This window comes from Phyllostomus discolor, chromosome 15, assembly GCF_004126475.2.
Source record: "Phyllostomus discolor isolate MPI-MPIP mPhyDis1 chromosome 15, mPhyDis1.pri.v3, whole genome shotgun sequence".
Taxonomy (NCBI): domain Eukaryota; kingdom Metazoa; phylum Chordata; class Mammalia; order Chiroptera; family Phyllostomidae; genus Phyllostomus; species Phyllostomus discolor.
Window position 1 is genome coordinate 12,035,734 of NC_040917.2, and position 15,336 is coordinate 12,051,069.

Below are 15,336 nucleotides of genomic sequence, written 5' to 3' on the forward strand. Positions count from 1 at the left end.
TAAGGCAAGTGTACTGGTAACAAGTTCCCTACATTTTTGATTACCTGAGTGGATTTTTTTCTTTCAATACTTTAAATATTTGTTCCCATCCTCTTTTTGCTTACGTGATTTCTGAAGAGTAGTCTTATGTAATCATGCTTGCTTCTCTTTAAGTATGGTTTCCCCTCCCCCTTCCCCCTTCTTTATTTAAAAATGTTCCCTTTGTCTCTGATTTTCTGCAATTGACTATGATATGCCTAGATGTAGACTTTTTGGTGTCGTCCTGCTTAGTGTTCACTGGGCTTCTGGACCTGTGATTTGGTGGTCTATCATTTATTTTGGAAAATTCTTGATCATTAATACTTCAAATATTTGTTCTCCTGTATCTCTTTTTTCTATTCCTGGAATTCCCATTACACACGTTACACCTTTTAGGATTGTCCCAGAATCCTTGGATAGTCTGTTCTTTTTCATCCTTAGTTTCTCTTTGCATTTCAGTTTGGGAAGTTCCTAACAACAGCTCTTCACGCTCGTTAATTCCTTCCTTGGATGTGTGCAGACTGCTAATGAGCGCATCGAGGCGTTCTTCAGCTCTGTTGCTGTGCTTTTTATTTCCAGCGTTTTCTTTTGATTCTTTTTTAGATGTTTCATTTCTCTGCTTGTATATCCCATCTGTTCTTGCATGCAGTCCACTCTCCGTACCAGACTCCTCGGCATATTAATGATAAATATTCAGAACTCCCCATCTGGAATTCCGACCTCCCTGCCATATCCAGGCCTGGTGTTATGCTTGCTTACTCACTTTAAACTCTGTTTTAAGTCTTTCCGTACACCTTGTAACTTCTTGTTGAATGCTAGACATGGGGTATTAGGTAAAAGGAACTGAGGGAAAGCGACATTTGGTGTGAGGATTTATGTTTATTTGTTTTATGTTTATGTTTTATGCTTATTGGGCTGGGAGTTAGACTGTGTGTATGGTATGGTTTGCTGTTGCTGTAGGTGTCAGAGGCTAAAATTTCCTGTGATGTCTTGGCTTTTGTCTCTCCTGTTGTCTCTGGGCTTCCCTTGGGAATTCTTCCAAAATAGGACATAAGGCGGGCAGTTAATTTAGTGCATTTCCCTGTCATTAGATAGGAGCCCTTCTGATGGAGTGGTAAGATGTGGGAGCATGGGAAGCATTCTCTAGTCCTGTGACCACGTCTCAGCTTTTTTAGTCAGCCTGTGCCCCTTGGCCATGACCTTCACAAGTTTTTTGCCAGTCTTCCCCTCCCTTTAAGTGAGACAGGAAGTCTAGAAGGAGCTGGAGTTGGGTATCTCCCTTCCCCCAGGTCAGTAAGGACCGGAAAAAACCAGTTATTCAGGCTCTGGTAAAATAGTGTCTTTGGAGGAAGGTCTTGTTAAAAAGAACAGGATGCTTGGGGCATGTTTCAAAATGGCTGCTCTTCCTCTCTTGCTGGTGGAAGCATGTGGGATTTCTCCCTAGTCTTCGCTGCAGGAACCTGGTGTCCTAGCGACGAAACTCACAAAAGTGCAGGATTCCCCCGACACTGGGCCCCCCTCAAGTTTTTAACTCTCAGCTTGCCGATAATGAGCATTCCATCACATGCACATCACACGCTCCTAGCCCAGCGCTCTTTCCCCGGAGTTCTCTGTACGTTGTGATTCTTGGGAGCGGCTGTCCGTCTCTCCAAGCTGGGGGTACAAGTTTTCCTGTGACTTCAGTTCTCTGATGAATCTAAGAAGAGTGGTTGGTTTTTCAGCTTGTTCAGCGTTTTTCTTGTTGTGAAGGTGAAAGGTTAAGCTAAGTCTGCAATGTTGTTAAAATTACAGCTTTCAATGACAGCTTTGGTTTTCTCTTCTGAATAAAACAATTGAATGTAATTTGCATATATTGCATAATAGCTTTTGGTTACACTAGTAATGAAGACTAAGTTAAGTAGCATACTGTCAACATATTGATAATTTTTGACATTTTGCAGAAAATGAAATGCCATTTAGTAGCTATTCTAATCGCTATTTCTCTGTAATGCCTTATATTACACCCTGAAAGGCTAATAAAATACTCTTTCAGAATTCTCCACCAAAGTATTTCACTCATAATTTCCCTCCATCTGGCTACCGGTTCATAGATAATCATTATAACTTCCAGGCCTTTTATTCTCAGAGTCATGTGTGAACTATTACTGAGTTTTCTGTCAGTTTTCGACAAGTTTTTGGCATTTGATGAGTAATACTCTATCTTACCTTAGTTTTCAGTAGTCTTACTCCTCAAAACTCTTTTTGATAACCCCTTTAATTAAAGCTTTTCTATAAGCCTTAATCCCTTGGAGAAAAAATGGTCAGACCACACGCCTATGTGAAAAGGCCTTCAGCAGGCCCCCTACTGCATACCCTCAGCCTTCTCTTTGTTAACTAATATTTGTCTGTCTAAACACAATTGCAGAACTTCAGAAAATGGGGAGAGAGCATAAGTTTTCCGTGCATTTCACCATGTCAGGTCATCTAGCAATCAACAAACACAAGCCCTGCTTCCAAATGCTGAATGTATTTTGTATCGGTTTCTGCTTCTCGTAGGAGGAACTCTCTGGAATGAAAAAGAGGTTACAGGTGGTTGTGCTTGACAACGAACAGCTCCAACAAGAGTTGAAACTGCAGAGACCAGAGGAAGCGATGAGGGAGCAAACACTTCTGGATGCAACTGTGAGCATTTTTAAAAACCACAATTGTATTTTCATTGGAATGTTCCCTCCTCCTCCCTGCCCAGCCCTCTGAACTCCTCAGATTTTCTCCTTGAAGTTTGGCAAAAGTACTCTGCTTCAATGTGCTTGGGGCCTCAAACATTAAAATTAACCAGGGTGGAATGAATCCTCAAATGACGCGATGCAGGGATGCCTCCTATCTGCTTGGGGTTCCTCTCGGAACCTACCATTCCTGTTTTCTCCATATGGACAGGGGAGGTCTGAATGCAGGGAGTGTGTGAGGTGGGAAGGTCTTTGTTGAATCAAGAAACTGTTCAGAACTGTAACGTAGATTTCTGTTATATTTCTCTAAATGTTTCTTGAACTCTGAATTCCAGTTAAGTCTAACTAGCAAGCCTGGTGTAGCAGAAGAAACACTGTCCTGAAGGTGTAAGAATCAAAATGTTAGTCTGCCCATTGTCTCTTATAAACTGGGTGTTTAGCAAGTGCTGTAACTTTGCAGGACTTTCAAACGTGGCTTAACCCCATGGGCCCTCTGTTTACTGGCAATTTGAGAAGATTCACCTATATTAGCAGTTCTTAGTCTTGAACAGAGTAGTAGTCAGTTTGGGTACTTGTTACACGTGCAGATTGCTGAGCTCCGTCCCCAGAGAGTCTGAGTCTGTTGGGTTGAATCTTTGAGTTAAAAATATGACATTTTAACAAGTTGCCTAAGTGATTCTATTTCAGTGGGCCACATTTTGAACAACAGTGGACTAAGTGGTCTCTATAATTCTTGCGATGGTATTTAAATAGTGTTTAAACTTAGTTATCTCCTTATGACTTGTCAGAGATACTTTTGCCTTGAAAATGTTTTTCACTCTTGCAGCGGAAATCAGTTAAGCAGAGCTTGTTCTGCTTTTTGAGACAAATTCAGCTTTCCATGGGGAAGTTTTAATACTTGCCTGTTGCAGCTTTACTTTGCAAGGGATTCTGGGGGTTTTGACACAGTTGTCATTGGTAAATCAGTTTTGTTAAGAAAAAAATGACTTAATGTTTTACCTAGGTGTCATCTGATTTTTGATTCTGAAGTTTTTCTTTAAATTTACCTGGCCTGATATTTCATTTATAATTCTTGAGTTCTGTGTGTCAGAATTTGCTATTTAGAAGTAGCTGACCATGTTAACTTTGAAAAACGAAGAGAGCTGATTAGGATTTCAGTTTATTTTTCTGCAATTACATTTCAGTTTGTGATCAGCTATTTTCCTTCACTGTGGCTTTTTCTGAATAATTGTATCATTATATTATTCATATTGGTAGTTCAAAATTCCACCTTAGTTGCTTATTATCTTAATATCAATTCGAAGATGACATAGCCACACAAAAAAGTACTTAGAAGGAGCTCATTTTTTAAATACATATATTCCTTTACTTTTCTTCCAAATGTGTAGTCATTCAGCAAACAGTGACTCAATTATTCATAGTCTTCATTATTTATACAATGGCAAAGCAGTGGAAGGAGGGGAAGTGCAGTGAGAAAGGAAATTAGGCAGGCAAGTGAATCAGACTGGGAGCGAGGTGAGCAATGCGAAAGGGGAAGGAAATGATGGCGAAAAGGCACATGCGCTTTGCCACGTGAACAAAGGCAACTTACTAAAGAAAACTGCAGCCACAATCAGAGAAAGAACAAACTCCTATAGAGCTTCTGTTGTTTCTCTTTTTACACATTCCCATGAGCTAAAATATAACGCAAATATTGCAGTCATTTGTTGCAGAAGTGCCAGGTGACCTTGCCATCTATTCAATGTCAGTCGTCTGTGTTGCTTGGTTGTTCCAGCAGTGCGACCCCCACTTTTTTACTTGTATAGGTCAAAGGAGGCATTTCAACAACCTATGCATGCTGCTGTCTTAAAAAAACATGTCTTCATGTAAATGAAACTTTTTAGAGTATCTTAAATATAAACAGATCAAAAGATGGCATCTTCCTTTTTTTCTGAACTCTTTTTTTAAGATTTTATTTATTTTGAGAGAGAGGAGAAGGGAAGGAGAAAGAGAGGGAGAGAAACATCAATGTGTGGTTGCTTCTTGCACACCCCCTACCGGGGACCTGACCGGCATCCCAGGCACGTGCCCTGACTGGGAATCAAACTGGTGACCCTTTGCTTCACAGGCCTGCATTCAGTCCACTGAGCCACACCAGCCAAGGCTCTGAACTCTTTTTAATGAATCTATTGCCATGTAGGTGGTAGATCTTGCCAAAGCTCTTCATGGATTTGAATATAGATTTTCAGTTCTTCTTAAAGCCTTCTTCTGAAAATTAATTTAAACAGTTATATAGTAATAATATAGTTATATAGTAATAATTAATATTTATTGATGACTAGATGGTTATGGTGCTCCAGGCACTATATTAAGCACTTTATTTACATTTTATTATTTTAGTTTTACATTAGCCACACAAGGCACTCTTACTATGTCTATTTTCAGATGAGTAAATTAAGATACACAGTGGTTAAGTAACCAAAGTAACCTGTCTAATTTCACAAAGCTAGAAAATAGCAAAGCCAGGACTCAAACATGGGAATGCCTGACCCCAAATCCATCCACCTAGCCTTGAATTATGCCGCCTGCCCGCATAAATTAGGAACGACTTGTCAGTATTGAACCAAACCATCTCTGTTTGTCCTGGGATAAAAGGTTTCCCTCAGAAGACAAGAGCCTCCTCCTTATTGTTTCTCAGTTTTAACCTTGGACTTGAATGGTAGTCTGAATGACTTTTAGCTTTTAGCCTAGATTTTGACTTAGCAGTTGAAGAAGAAAGCAGATTGTTTAAAAAAAACTAAAATGTTTGAAGAATATTCCATTTCCATTTTTATTTTTCATCTCTTATAAAATTTCTTTTCACGGAGGGCTTTTTGTGAGAGTTCAAAAATAATAACATTAAAAGATACTATTTACTAGAAATTTCAGCATGTATACTCAAGGATCTAGGAGCTTTTTTTTAAGTAGCAGATTTCTGAGCCATTTCTTCCCACGTCTGTTCTCATCCCCCACCACTACCAATCTTCCTGCTCAGTGAAGAAAGTAAAGGTTTTCAGTAGTCTTCGGGGATGTAAATGTAATCAGATTTTTTAAATCTTCATCAAATACCATTCAAGTTTTTAAGAGCTGTCTGCGCCGGAGCGAAGTGTCGGTCAGACTTGCACGCCTTTCCCAAGAATGGCAGGGTCTCTATCACACTAGTGACCGAGGGTCTGCACGCTTCTCCAATTCCCCCGTAAGTCTGGTACCATCCTTCCTTATTGCTCTCCAAGGCAACTCTGGGTGCAATCCAGTCTTAGGAGATTTGTCCCTACCTATCCAGTCAAGTTCAAGCTTATTATCTCATAGTCTCCAGGTCCTTATTTGACTCTGGCTTCCCCTTCTGACACCCACTGCCTTGTGCTTCAGTATCTAAGGATGCTGAATTCCCTGAGTCCCCCGCAACCAGCCTGTGTCACACCTCTGTGACTTTTCTTGCCATATGCCCTTTTTCCTGGCATGTCCTTCCCGCATAGCTTACTCTTATTTATCCTCAGGATATCATACCAGTGTCTAAACTTCTCCCCAAATAATCCTCCTTGAATCTCCTGTCCCTCTTAGTGTCCTTCCTCCGTTCTGGAACAGTCTCCCATGCACCCTTCTGGCCTTGCACTTAGCTGATTATCTGAAATTATCTGCCAGAGTGTTTGCTTTCCTCATTAAACTCCTTAAGGATAAGATTAGTCTTGCTTATTTTTACCCTCTGAGCTCTTAGCACAGTGCCTGATATAGTAGGTATTTCACAGAAATGTTCACATTACACTGGACTTCCAGAAGAATACGGAATGGAATCTCAGAATTCTACTTTGAAGGAATGTCATTTACTGCCCTCTAGCACAATATGACACTGCAGTATAGTTGTCTTTGTGGGGACCTGTCCTCTCTTGTGGCTACTACTGTACTCTTTGGCTCTGAGCAAGAGTTAGTTATTATTCGTTGAATGAACATAAGTATTTTAGTCCTGGCTGTGCACATAAATTGCACAGATCTTGGGCTGCTTACTTCATTGAATGTTGAGAGGGTGCCAGAGGTGGAAGATGGACCACGGGTTCACTAAATTCCATCTGTGGGCCTATTAGTTTGTTTGACAAACGTTGAGCCAATATGTATCAATGTTCCAAATGAAAATCTAGATCCCTGGCTTATTTTTTCATGAAAAGATTTTTGGGAATACGAGTTTGCATCCACACGTGGCAGCAATTGCCTGGAGGTGGAAGTGGCTGCTTCTTTTGGGTGGTGTGTTGTGGTCCCCACCACTCCTTTTGAGTCCCTGACATGTCATGTGCTCTTTTGCTTGTTGAAGATAAAGATTTCTTTCTGGAAAGGCAAAAGAGCATAGTGACATAGGGCATGGACTCTGGAGCCAGATTGTCAGGGTTCAGATCCCAGCCATACCACTTATTAGCTACTTCCTACTTCTGTAACGCAGCAAGTTACTCCGTGTGACTCAGTTTCCTCATCTCTAAAATGGAGATAACAATGAATCTTACAGGGTTGTTGTAATGAGCAAATGAATTAATATATGTGAAGCACATAAACAGCGTTGGGCGCGGAGTAAACACCATATGTATTAGCAGCTATTATTAGTCACGCCTTTCTGTAATGTGAAACATGAAAGGCAAACTAAGAGAGGGCTGTGTGTTTCGAGAGTATATGTCTTCAGAGAAGTCGGAGATAAATTCATTTGCTCACTGCACTGACATCTTTGACTTTGTAGTGCTTGCTGTGGAGTACGACCCTCGTAGCTGGAAAATGTGAAGTGATTATTGATGTGTAGTTTGGAAAGATCTGCTTTCTAAAATCCTTTTATCGTAGATAAGAATCAGTTATTCCATTTGCAAAGCATGCATGTTGATTTAAAGGTAAATGTTGATTGCAATTACCGGCACATTGCATTTTAGGGCAACATGCAGAATTCCTGGATTACAGCAGGTGAGAGTTCTGGGGTGGAGGAAGCTGCCAAGAGATCGCTGCCCCACGGCAGTGCGGATGTCGTCAAAGCTCCGAGTGCTGGCGAGGCTGAGAGGTGGAAGCTAGAACTGGTAAGTGTTTAGGAGCCTTTGTGTTATGTATCTACTTTTATTTTTGTACTTTTTACTTTGGTAAATATACAAAACATAAAATTTAACATTTTAATAATTTTAAAATGCACCATTTTAGCATTTTTTAAAAGATTTTATTTATTTATTTTTAGAGAGGGAAGGGAGGGAGAAAGAGAAAGAGAGAAACATCAATGTGCGGTTGCTGGGGGCCATGGCCTGCAACCCAGGCATGTGCCCTGACTGGGAATCAAACCTGCGACACTTTGATTCGCAGCCCACACTCAGTCCACTGTACACCAGCCAGGCCATTTTAGCATTTTAAGTGTACAACTCATTTGCGTTAGGTACCGTCACAATGGTGTGTGACCATCAACACTGTCCATTCTCAGAACTTTTTCATCATCCCCCAAAAAACTCTGTACACATCAAACGGTAACTCCCATTGTCTTCTCTCTCCACCCCCTGGTAACCTCTTGTCCTTTCTGTCTCAATGCATGTGCCAGTTCTAGGGGCCTGACACAGCGCAATCAAACCATATCAATCCTCTGGTGTCTGGCACATGTGATTTAGCGTAATGTTTTCCAGGTTCATCCATGTTGTAGCATATACAACCATTTCACTTTCCAAGTTCTCATTGCTGATACAGAGAAAAGCACAAAACATTTGTTTACGATTCAAATCTGGTCAAAAGTGTTCAGTGTGCTTCCAGCACCTCTACTAGATGGAGACGATATGAGCTGCCCAAATAAAGGTCTTCATGCTTGTATTCTTTAAGCCATCTCGGTTCACTCTTCCGCCTGGCATTCTCCGTGCCCCGCCTGTGTGCCTCTTGCTGTATGGGAAATCATGCTTTACGTCTTAGCACCGCCTCCACGAAGTTTTCTCTACTTCCCTTTGACTGAATTACAAGTAACTTTACCTTCTGTACACCTTGCCATCACAAATTCTGTGTAAATGAATGTTCGTCTGTCTTTCTGTGCCTTGCTGGAATCTGGTTCCGTGGAGTTGCAGGCCCCCCCACCTTAGGTGCCCAGTACGCACTTGTCGAATGAAAGAGCGGCAAGCTGGGGCCTGCAGAGAGCTAGGCCTATCTATCATCACGTGCTTTACAACCTCCCTCTTGTTGTTCGTCCCGTTGTGTGTCAGGTACACATATTGTATGCGTATTTATTATGCTTCACATCTACAGCAGTCACAGTGGGGGGCTCCGGTGGGGTTTGATCTTTGTCCTCATTAACCTTGTTGGCTATAATCGGTTTTTCCTAGCATCACAGTCTTTAAAGAAAGACCTGGTTGATGCAAGTTTGAACAAAACTTTTTCTCTGTAATTGCCATTTTATGGCTCAGAAGTTCGTGCAGGCATTGCACTCAATAAATATGGAAAACTTTAGGTGGACGAGAGGAAGTGGCCCCTGAGAGCTCACATTACTTTTCCTCCTGGGAAAATGCTGAGTTTCGTGTTAATCATTAAAATTTGCCTATAAAACACATGGCACAGAAGAAATGTATTTTTTTTTCTTTTCTGAAGGAGAAGCTGAAACTTACGTATGAAGAAAAGTGTGAAATCCTGGAATCACAAGTGAGGATTTTGAGGTAAAGTATTACCACTTATATAAAATCATAGCAAAAGCATAATGATCTTAAAATACAGGGTCTGGCAGAAGTAATGGCTGCTTGAGTGTGGTCACACTAGTGACATGGGTATAATAATTTATAGTTTTAATTTGAACAGTTCACCTAAAATGCCCTGTGGTGTGCTTGAGTGTGACATTGTTATGTTACAGAATCCACATGCTTATGATTTGGTAATAAAAGATTTTGTAATAAATAGGGGACATTAGTTATGCTGGACCCCGTATATTTGAATGTTTGCTGAAGTCCTAGTTTTAGTCAATATAAGAATTATTTGATGACATTTTGTTTACAATATAAGACATATTCTCTCTTTATTAAAGAATAAGGAGGCATAAAGTTGCGAAGTCCCTTTCCAAATGTTATTTGAAATAACTATGAACTAAATTACAAGTTTTACTTTTTCACCAGTTGTAAAATATTTGTGTTTCCTGACAAATAAGAATCGTTAGCTGCTCTTAAAGAAATTAAGCTTTTAAAATAAATAGTGAAAATAAAGCACTCTAGTTTTCAAATTACATGTAAGAGTTTTTTCTTTATTGATTTTTCTTTATTTAATTTTAAAATTGCAATAGTAATTTAATAGTTTGAATATTTTTTGTATACATGGTGAATTTGTGTATACATAATGAGTTTTCATGTGCTTTTTCATGTGTTTTCAAAAATCTGAACAAAAGCTATGTATTATAGATTAACCATTAGTGATTTATTATGTATTCATTGTCCAAGAATTGAAATGCAGTGTTCTCCTTTTGGAGCTAGAAAGTTACTTTTTATACAAAAAGATACAAGGAATTATTTTTCCTATGTTAAAGTTTATTTTAAGCAATAGTAATGAAATATTTTCAAATCAAATGAACTTTAAAATACTCATAATAAATTTACTTTAATAATTTTATTTTATTTATTAAAATATGTTTAATGATTAATTTATTCTGGTAGTCTAATCTGAGACAAAATTGGAAGTCTTCCACAAATGTGTGTCTAGAGACATCACTAGAGTAGTGCTAAGAACCAGAACACATGGGCGTTCACCACACATGTTATGGTTCACTGATTTCAATAAGCTCTTTTCTTTTTTTTAAAAAAGATTTTATTTATTTATTTTTAGAGAGGGAAGGGAGAGAGAGAGAGAAACATTAATGTGCAGTTGCTGGGGGTCAAGGCCTGCAACCCAGGCATATGCCCTGACTAGGAATCGAACCTGCGACACTTTGGTTCGCAGCCTGCACCCAATCCACTGAGCTACGCCAGCCAGGGCAATAAGCTCTTTTCATACCTTGTCCGTATTCATTTTAAGACTTGTGGAGAGATTTTTACTCTTCCATGAAGAAACCTAATATTTAGAGAGTAGTCTAATTTTTGCTTTCTCATTTTTTTATTTTTGTTATATTTTGAAATATATTGTGTTTTGATTCTCTAGTTTTTAAAGTCATATGTTTCTAACTGATTATATTTATGGTCCTGTGATTTATTTTTTCTCATTCAGAACTCAAATATGCCATCTTTAATTACATTACAGTGAACTAGACTTTGCTCCCTGCATCCTTCTGTTTCTTTATTTTGTCTTGGTATAATTTAAGACTAATGAAAGAGGCCTTTTTCTTAAAGAAAGAAATAAAATCGCTACTCTCAGAACCTCTCACTTTATGGCAATTATTTCTTTATTATTATTATTATTTGCCATTATAAATAATCAGAGCTACTTGAGTGTTATCAATTTGCACCTGATAGAAATAGTCAGGGACACTCTTTTACTTTGGAATATGCTTCCCAAGTTTTTTTAAATCAAGCCTTTGAAAGTCAGACTTTTTCTTTGTGATACTTAAAAAGAAATCTTATTATGTCGGAGATATTATCTTGGGAATAGGACCAAAACAGTTCCTTTTTTTTTTTCCAACTTCGGACTCTGATGAGATTAGCTTTTTTAATCCTTAGTTCACCAGTGGATCTTTTCCACCTCCCCCAGGCTGCCGGAAACATCCCCTGACCCCATAGTTGAGGTCATGTGTGATGGCCAGGTGTCATAATTATTGGCTTCTCCTCTGTGACAGTGAGTCAGTTGGGACAGCTTATAGGTCCCTGAATGTAACAGACACTGACAACAGAGAGTAGACAGAGCCAGCGATCAAGTGCCTGCCTTCAGCAGCCCAAGAACTCAAGGGCGGCATTCTCCTTTCAGAGCTGGGAAGTTTCTTTTTATACAATAGGAAAGGGATGTCTATGCAAGGAAGCTCAGTGGCTCAAGTTGACTCGACCAAAACTTGGAGAAAAACATCTTCAAGGACTGTCCCATAAAGTAAAAGCAGCTCCCCACAATTTCTCAGCCCCACCCCAGCCCCCTTTTTCAAGCAAGCTGCATATTTCCAGCTCATATCTGCAAGTTATGGAATCTTAAGGCTGGCAAGTTTCATATAACTTCTTCCCGTAGCCCACTCTCTTTCAAAACAGCTCTTGGTAGAAGTTGGTGGTTCAATAACTTTTTCATGTTTTTTTTCATCTTGAAGAAAAATGGACAATGATAGGATCCATGCCTTCCATGTGATCCTTCAAGGTCCTCTTTGTAAGTTTCAAGAGGTTAAACACTTGAAATCGGGTATTTACCTCAGATCAAAGATGTTGTCTTGTCACCCCACCCCATTATTAGATGAAACTACTTAGAACTTTCATTTGTAGTTTTCCTTTTGTTTTGTGGACCAAATACGAGACATAGGATCCTGTGAACAGAGAGCCAATATCACAGGCACACTACTCTTACAAACTTGGACTAATTATTTAATACATTTGTTTCATTTTATTCAAATGCCGATTAGGATAACCCTAACTGACCTCATCCACCTGGAATTCCGGGCTGGGGTACTAAGACTTACTAAGATACTGTATGTAAAGCACACCACGAGGTTAACACCCATAAGTAACAGTAGTAGCCATCACTCTGACGAGACCTAGCCATTTACTGGAACTTTTCCCCCTTCTTTTTAGGAAGGACTTAGCTGAGTATCAGAAAAATTGCGAAGACCTTAAAGAGCGACTAAAGCACAAAGAGTCTCTCCTTGCGGCTAACGTTGCCAACCGCGTGGGCGGCCTCTGTCTGAAGTGCGCCCAGCACGAAGCCGTTCTTTCCCACACCCATGGCGACCTCCACGTGCAGGCCATTGAGAGGCTGACCAAGTGAGTGCACGGAGTCTTTGGCGCATGGGGAATTTTCTTTCAAGGGGCATTGCATTCTTTTCGTCCCACACTAAGTCACATGTGCTGAATGGGATGGTTCGGGTAAAAAGGATTTTTTATAAGACTTTATTTATTTATTTTCAGAGAGGGGAGGGAGGGAGAAAGAGAGAGAGAAAGAGAAACATCAATGTGCGGTTGCTGGGGGTCATGGCCTGCAACCCAGGAATGTACCCTGACTGGGAATCGAACCTGCGACACTTTGGTTCGCAGCCTGAGCTCAATCCACTGAGCTACGCCAGCCAGGGTTGAGTAAAAAGGATTTTTAAAGGTTCCTGCATGTCGCTTTCTTGGAAACAGAACAGATCAGTTCTGCCAACTGCGGGTATCATGTCACTTTGGGCAAGTGATTTTCTTTCTCTCGGTTTCATTCTCATCTTGATATTCTTTCTAATTCTGTCCATTTCTATGACTCTGTACTTGCCAATCCAGCACTATTCTTATCTAAACTGAGTCTGAGAGGAATTCTTTCGATTTTGCCCCGTCTTGGATTGGCCTGCTGGCGTACAGGTAGAGTGAATTATTTTTGTGCCTTTATCACATACCTGTCCTGAAGGATATTATCAGTTCATTAGAAGGAAGTCCCACTGTGCTCCTGTGTTAATTAATATTCCAGGACTGATTAAGGGCAAGTTACAGATGAGCTTTTATGTAATCAAAGTTTTCATTGCCCTGGCCAGTGGGGCTCAGCTGGTTGCAGCATTGGTCTGCACACCAAAAGGTTACAGGTTTGAGTCCCTGTCAGGGCACATGCCTAGGTTGCAGGTTCGATCGGCACGTGTGAAAAGGCAACTGATCAGTGTTTCTCTGTCACATCGAAGTTTCTCTCTCTCCCTTCCTTTCTCTCTAGAAGCATTGACAAAATCTTTGAGTGAGAATTAAAAAAACATGTATCTGGACTGACATACTGCAGTTCCCTGTGTACACCTATTTTGGTCCCGTTTTTCTGGGGAAGTCGAGAATTATTACTTACAGTGTCACCCAGCGATGAGTGACAGTGTGTGTGTTCTCCCACCCCCCTGTTCTCTCTGTGCTCACGGTCACCTCTCTCTCTCCCTGTCTGGGCTCTCCACATAGCCCGACGTCACTTCCCCCACAAGCGTTCTCCCACCAGCCTTGCCCCATGTTTCTCTCAACCGACGTGGACTCTTTTCTTCTGTGATCTTACAACACACCCTGTCTCCTTGGAGACAGCAGCCAGGTCTCGTTCATTTCCGTGTCCCCGGCTTCTAGCGGAGTACCTGTGGTGGGCGCTCAGCAAATGTCAGCAGTCACTAAACAAGACACTTTTTGGCACTTCCTGCGTGTCATAGTCAGACGCCCTCCCGCCGGAGCCGGCCTGGAGAATGCAAAGACTGCCACTGCTCAAGTCAGGCCAGTTTTGCTCTTCATTTTGACCTTCGACCAGATTACTTTCCTTCTGGAGTCTGAAGTGTTCTGTTGTTTGGAGGTGTGATACCTACCTACCCCTTGGGCGTTTGCCGAGCCAGCCTAGCCTGTGGCTAGGGCATAGCTGCTGAGAGTCTGCCTCGATTCGTATTCTGGTTCTCCTACTGTCTTACCGTGGGGCTCACAGAAGTTTCTTAAGTGATTTTGTCTCAAGTTCCCATTTTGAAAATGGAGATAAAAGTACCTAAGTAACAGGGTCACTGAGAGAATACTGATATAAATGCTTAAAACAGTCCTTGCTGTGAACATTATATCCCCCCTGGCTCCTCCCACACCCCACGAGCAGCCACACCGTCTGGAAGCCGTGGGGTCCACACAAGGCTGACCTGTTGGTCTCTATACAGAAACCGCACTTCGCCAGCGTGGACTGACTGGTATTTTTCTGACCTGTGCTGACGGTCCTGTTTTGGTTGAATGTTACATTAATTATTAACTATACTATTAAATTATTCATATAGATTCAGTATAACTATAACATTCATTAAATATGTTTTCAGATCCAACTAACATGCAGTTAGCATTTATTATATGCTACAGAATGCCAGGAAGTTGAAAACTGTATCTCTCTTACTCATAGCAAAGCATTTATGAGATAAATGTTCTTACCCCCACTTTACAAACCTTTTATATTTGGGGGAAAAAGAGTAGAACCATACCTCGCAAAGATAAATTCAGGATGGTATAAAGACCCAGATATAATCTTGACTACAGAAGTATTAGAAGAAAATATAGAAAATATCTTTAGAGCTTTAGACTAAAGTTTTGAGCATGACATGATGAGCGGAAGTCATAAAGGAATAAAAATGATACGTTTGACTCCATTAAAAAAACCTTCTTATGATACAATATTGCAAACTAAATGAAAAGACTGGGAAAAATATTTTCATCTTATATAATAAGCAATTGACGTGATATGTAAAGAATTCCCTTTGAAACTAACAGAAAAAGACCAATGGCCCAGTTGCAAGCTGAACGGCCATTGCTGAACAGTGAAACAAGAAGATGTCAGAACACAGCAAGGTGTCTGTTCTGCTACTGTTCAAGGAAACACAATTTTTAATAAAACCAAGCCATCAAATCTGTAAAAGCTAAAGAAGATTGACAATCACAGGAATGGGTGGGGCCATGATTATGCAAGTATTTTCATGCCCTGCTGGTGGAACTATAAATTGGTACTCCTTTGGAGGATGATGTAACACCATTCATTAACATTTAAATTGTGCGTTGCACATTTCAAAAATTTACCC

The 15,336-nt window shown here is 40.3% G+C and overlaps 1 protein-coding gene across 1 annotated transcript in view; it reads left to right on the forward strand.

The window, feature by feature from the left end:
• Positions 1–15,336, forward strand: part of SDCCAG8 (SHH signaling and ciliogenesis regulator SDCCAG8) — a 183,513-nt gene that overhangs the window by 16,361 nt on the left and 151,816 nt on the right. Inside the window, exons 5-8 of the mRNA XM_028531105.2 lie at positions 2,554–2,679; positions 7,640–7,780; positions 9,309–9,373; positions 12,395–12,583. Coding sequence (XP_028386906.2) covers positions 2,554–2,679; positions 7,640–7,780; positions 9,309–9,373; positions 12,395–12,583 — 521 coding nt within the window. The remainder of the gene's footprint in view (positions 1–2,553; positions 2,680–7,639; positions 7,781–9,308; positions 9,374–12,394; positions 12,584–15,336) is intronic.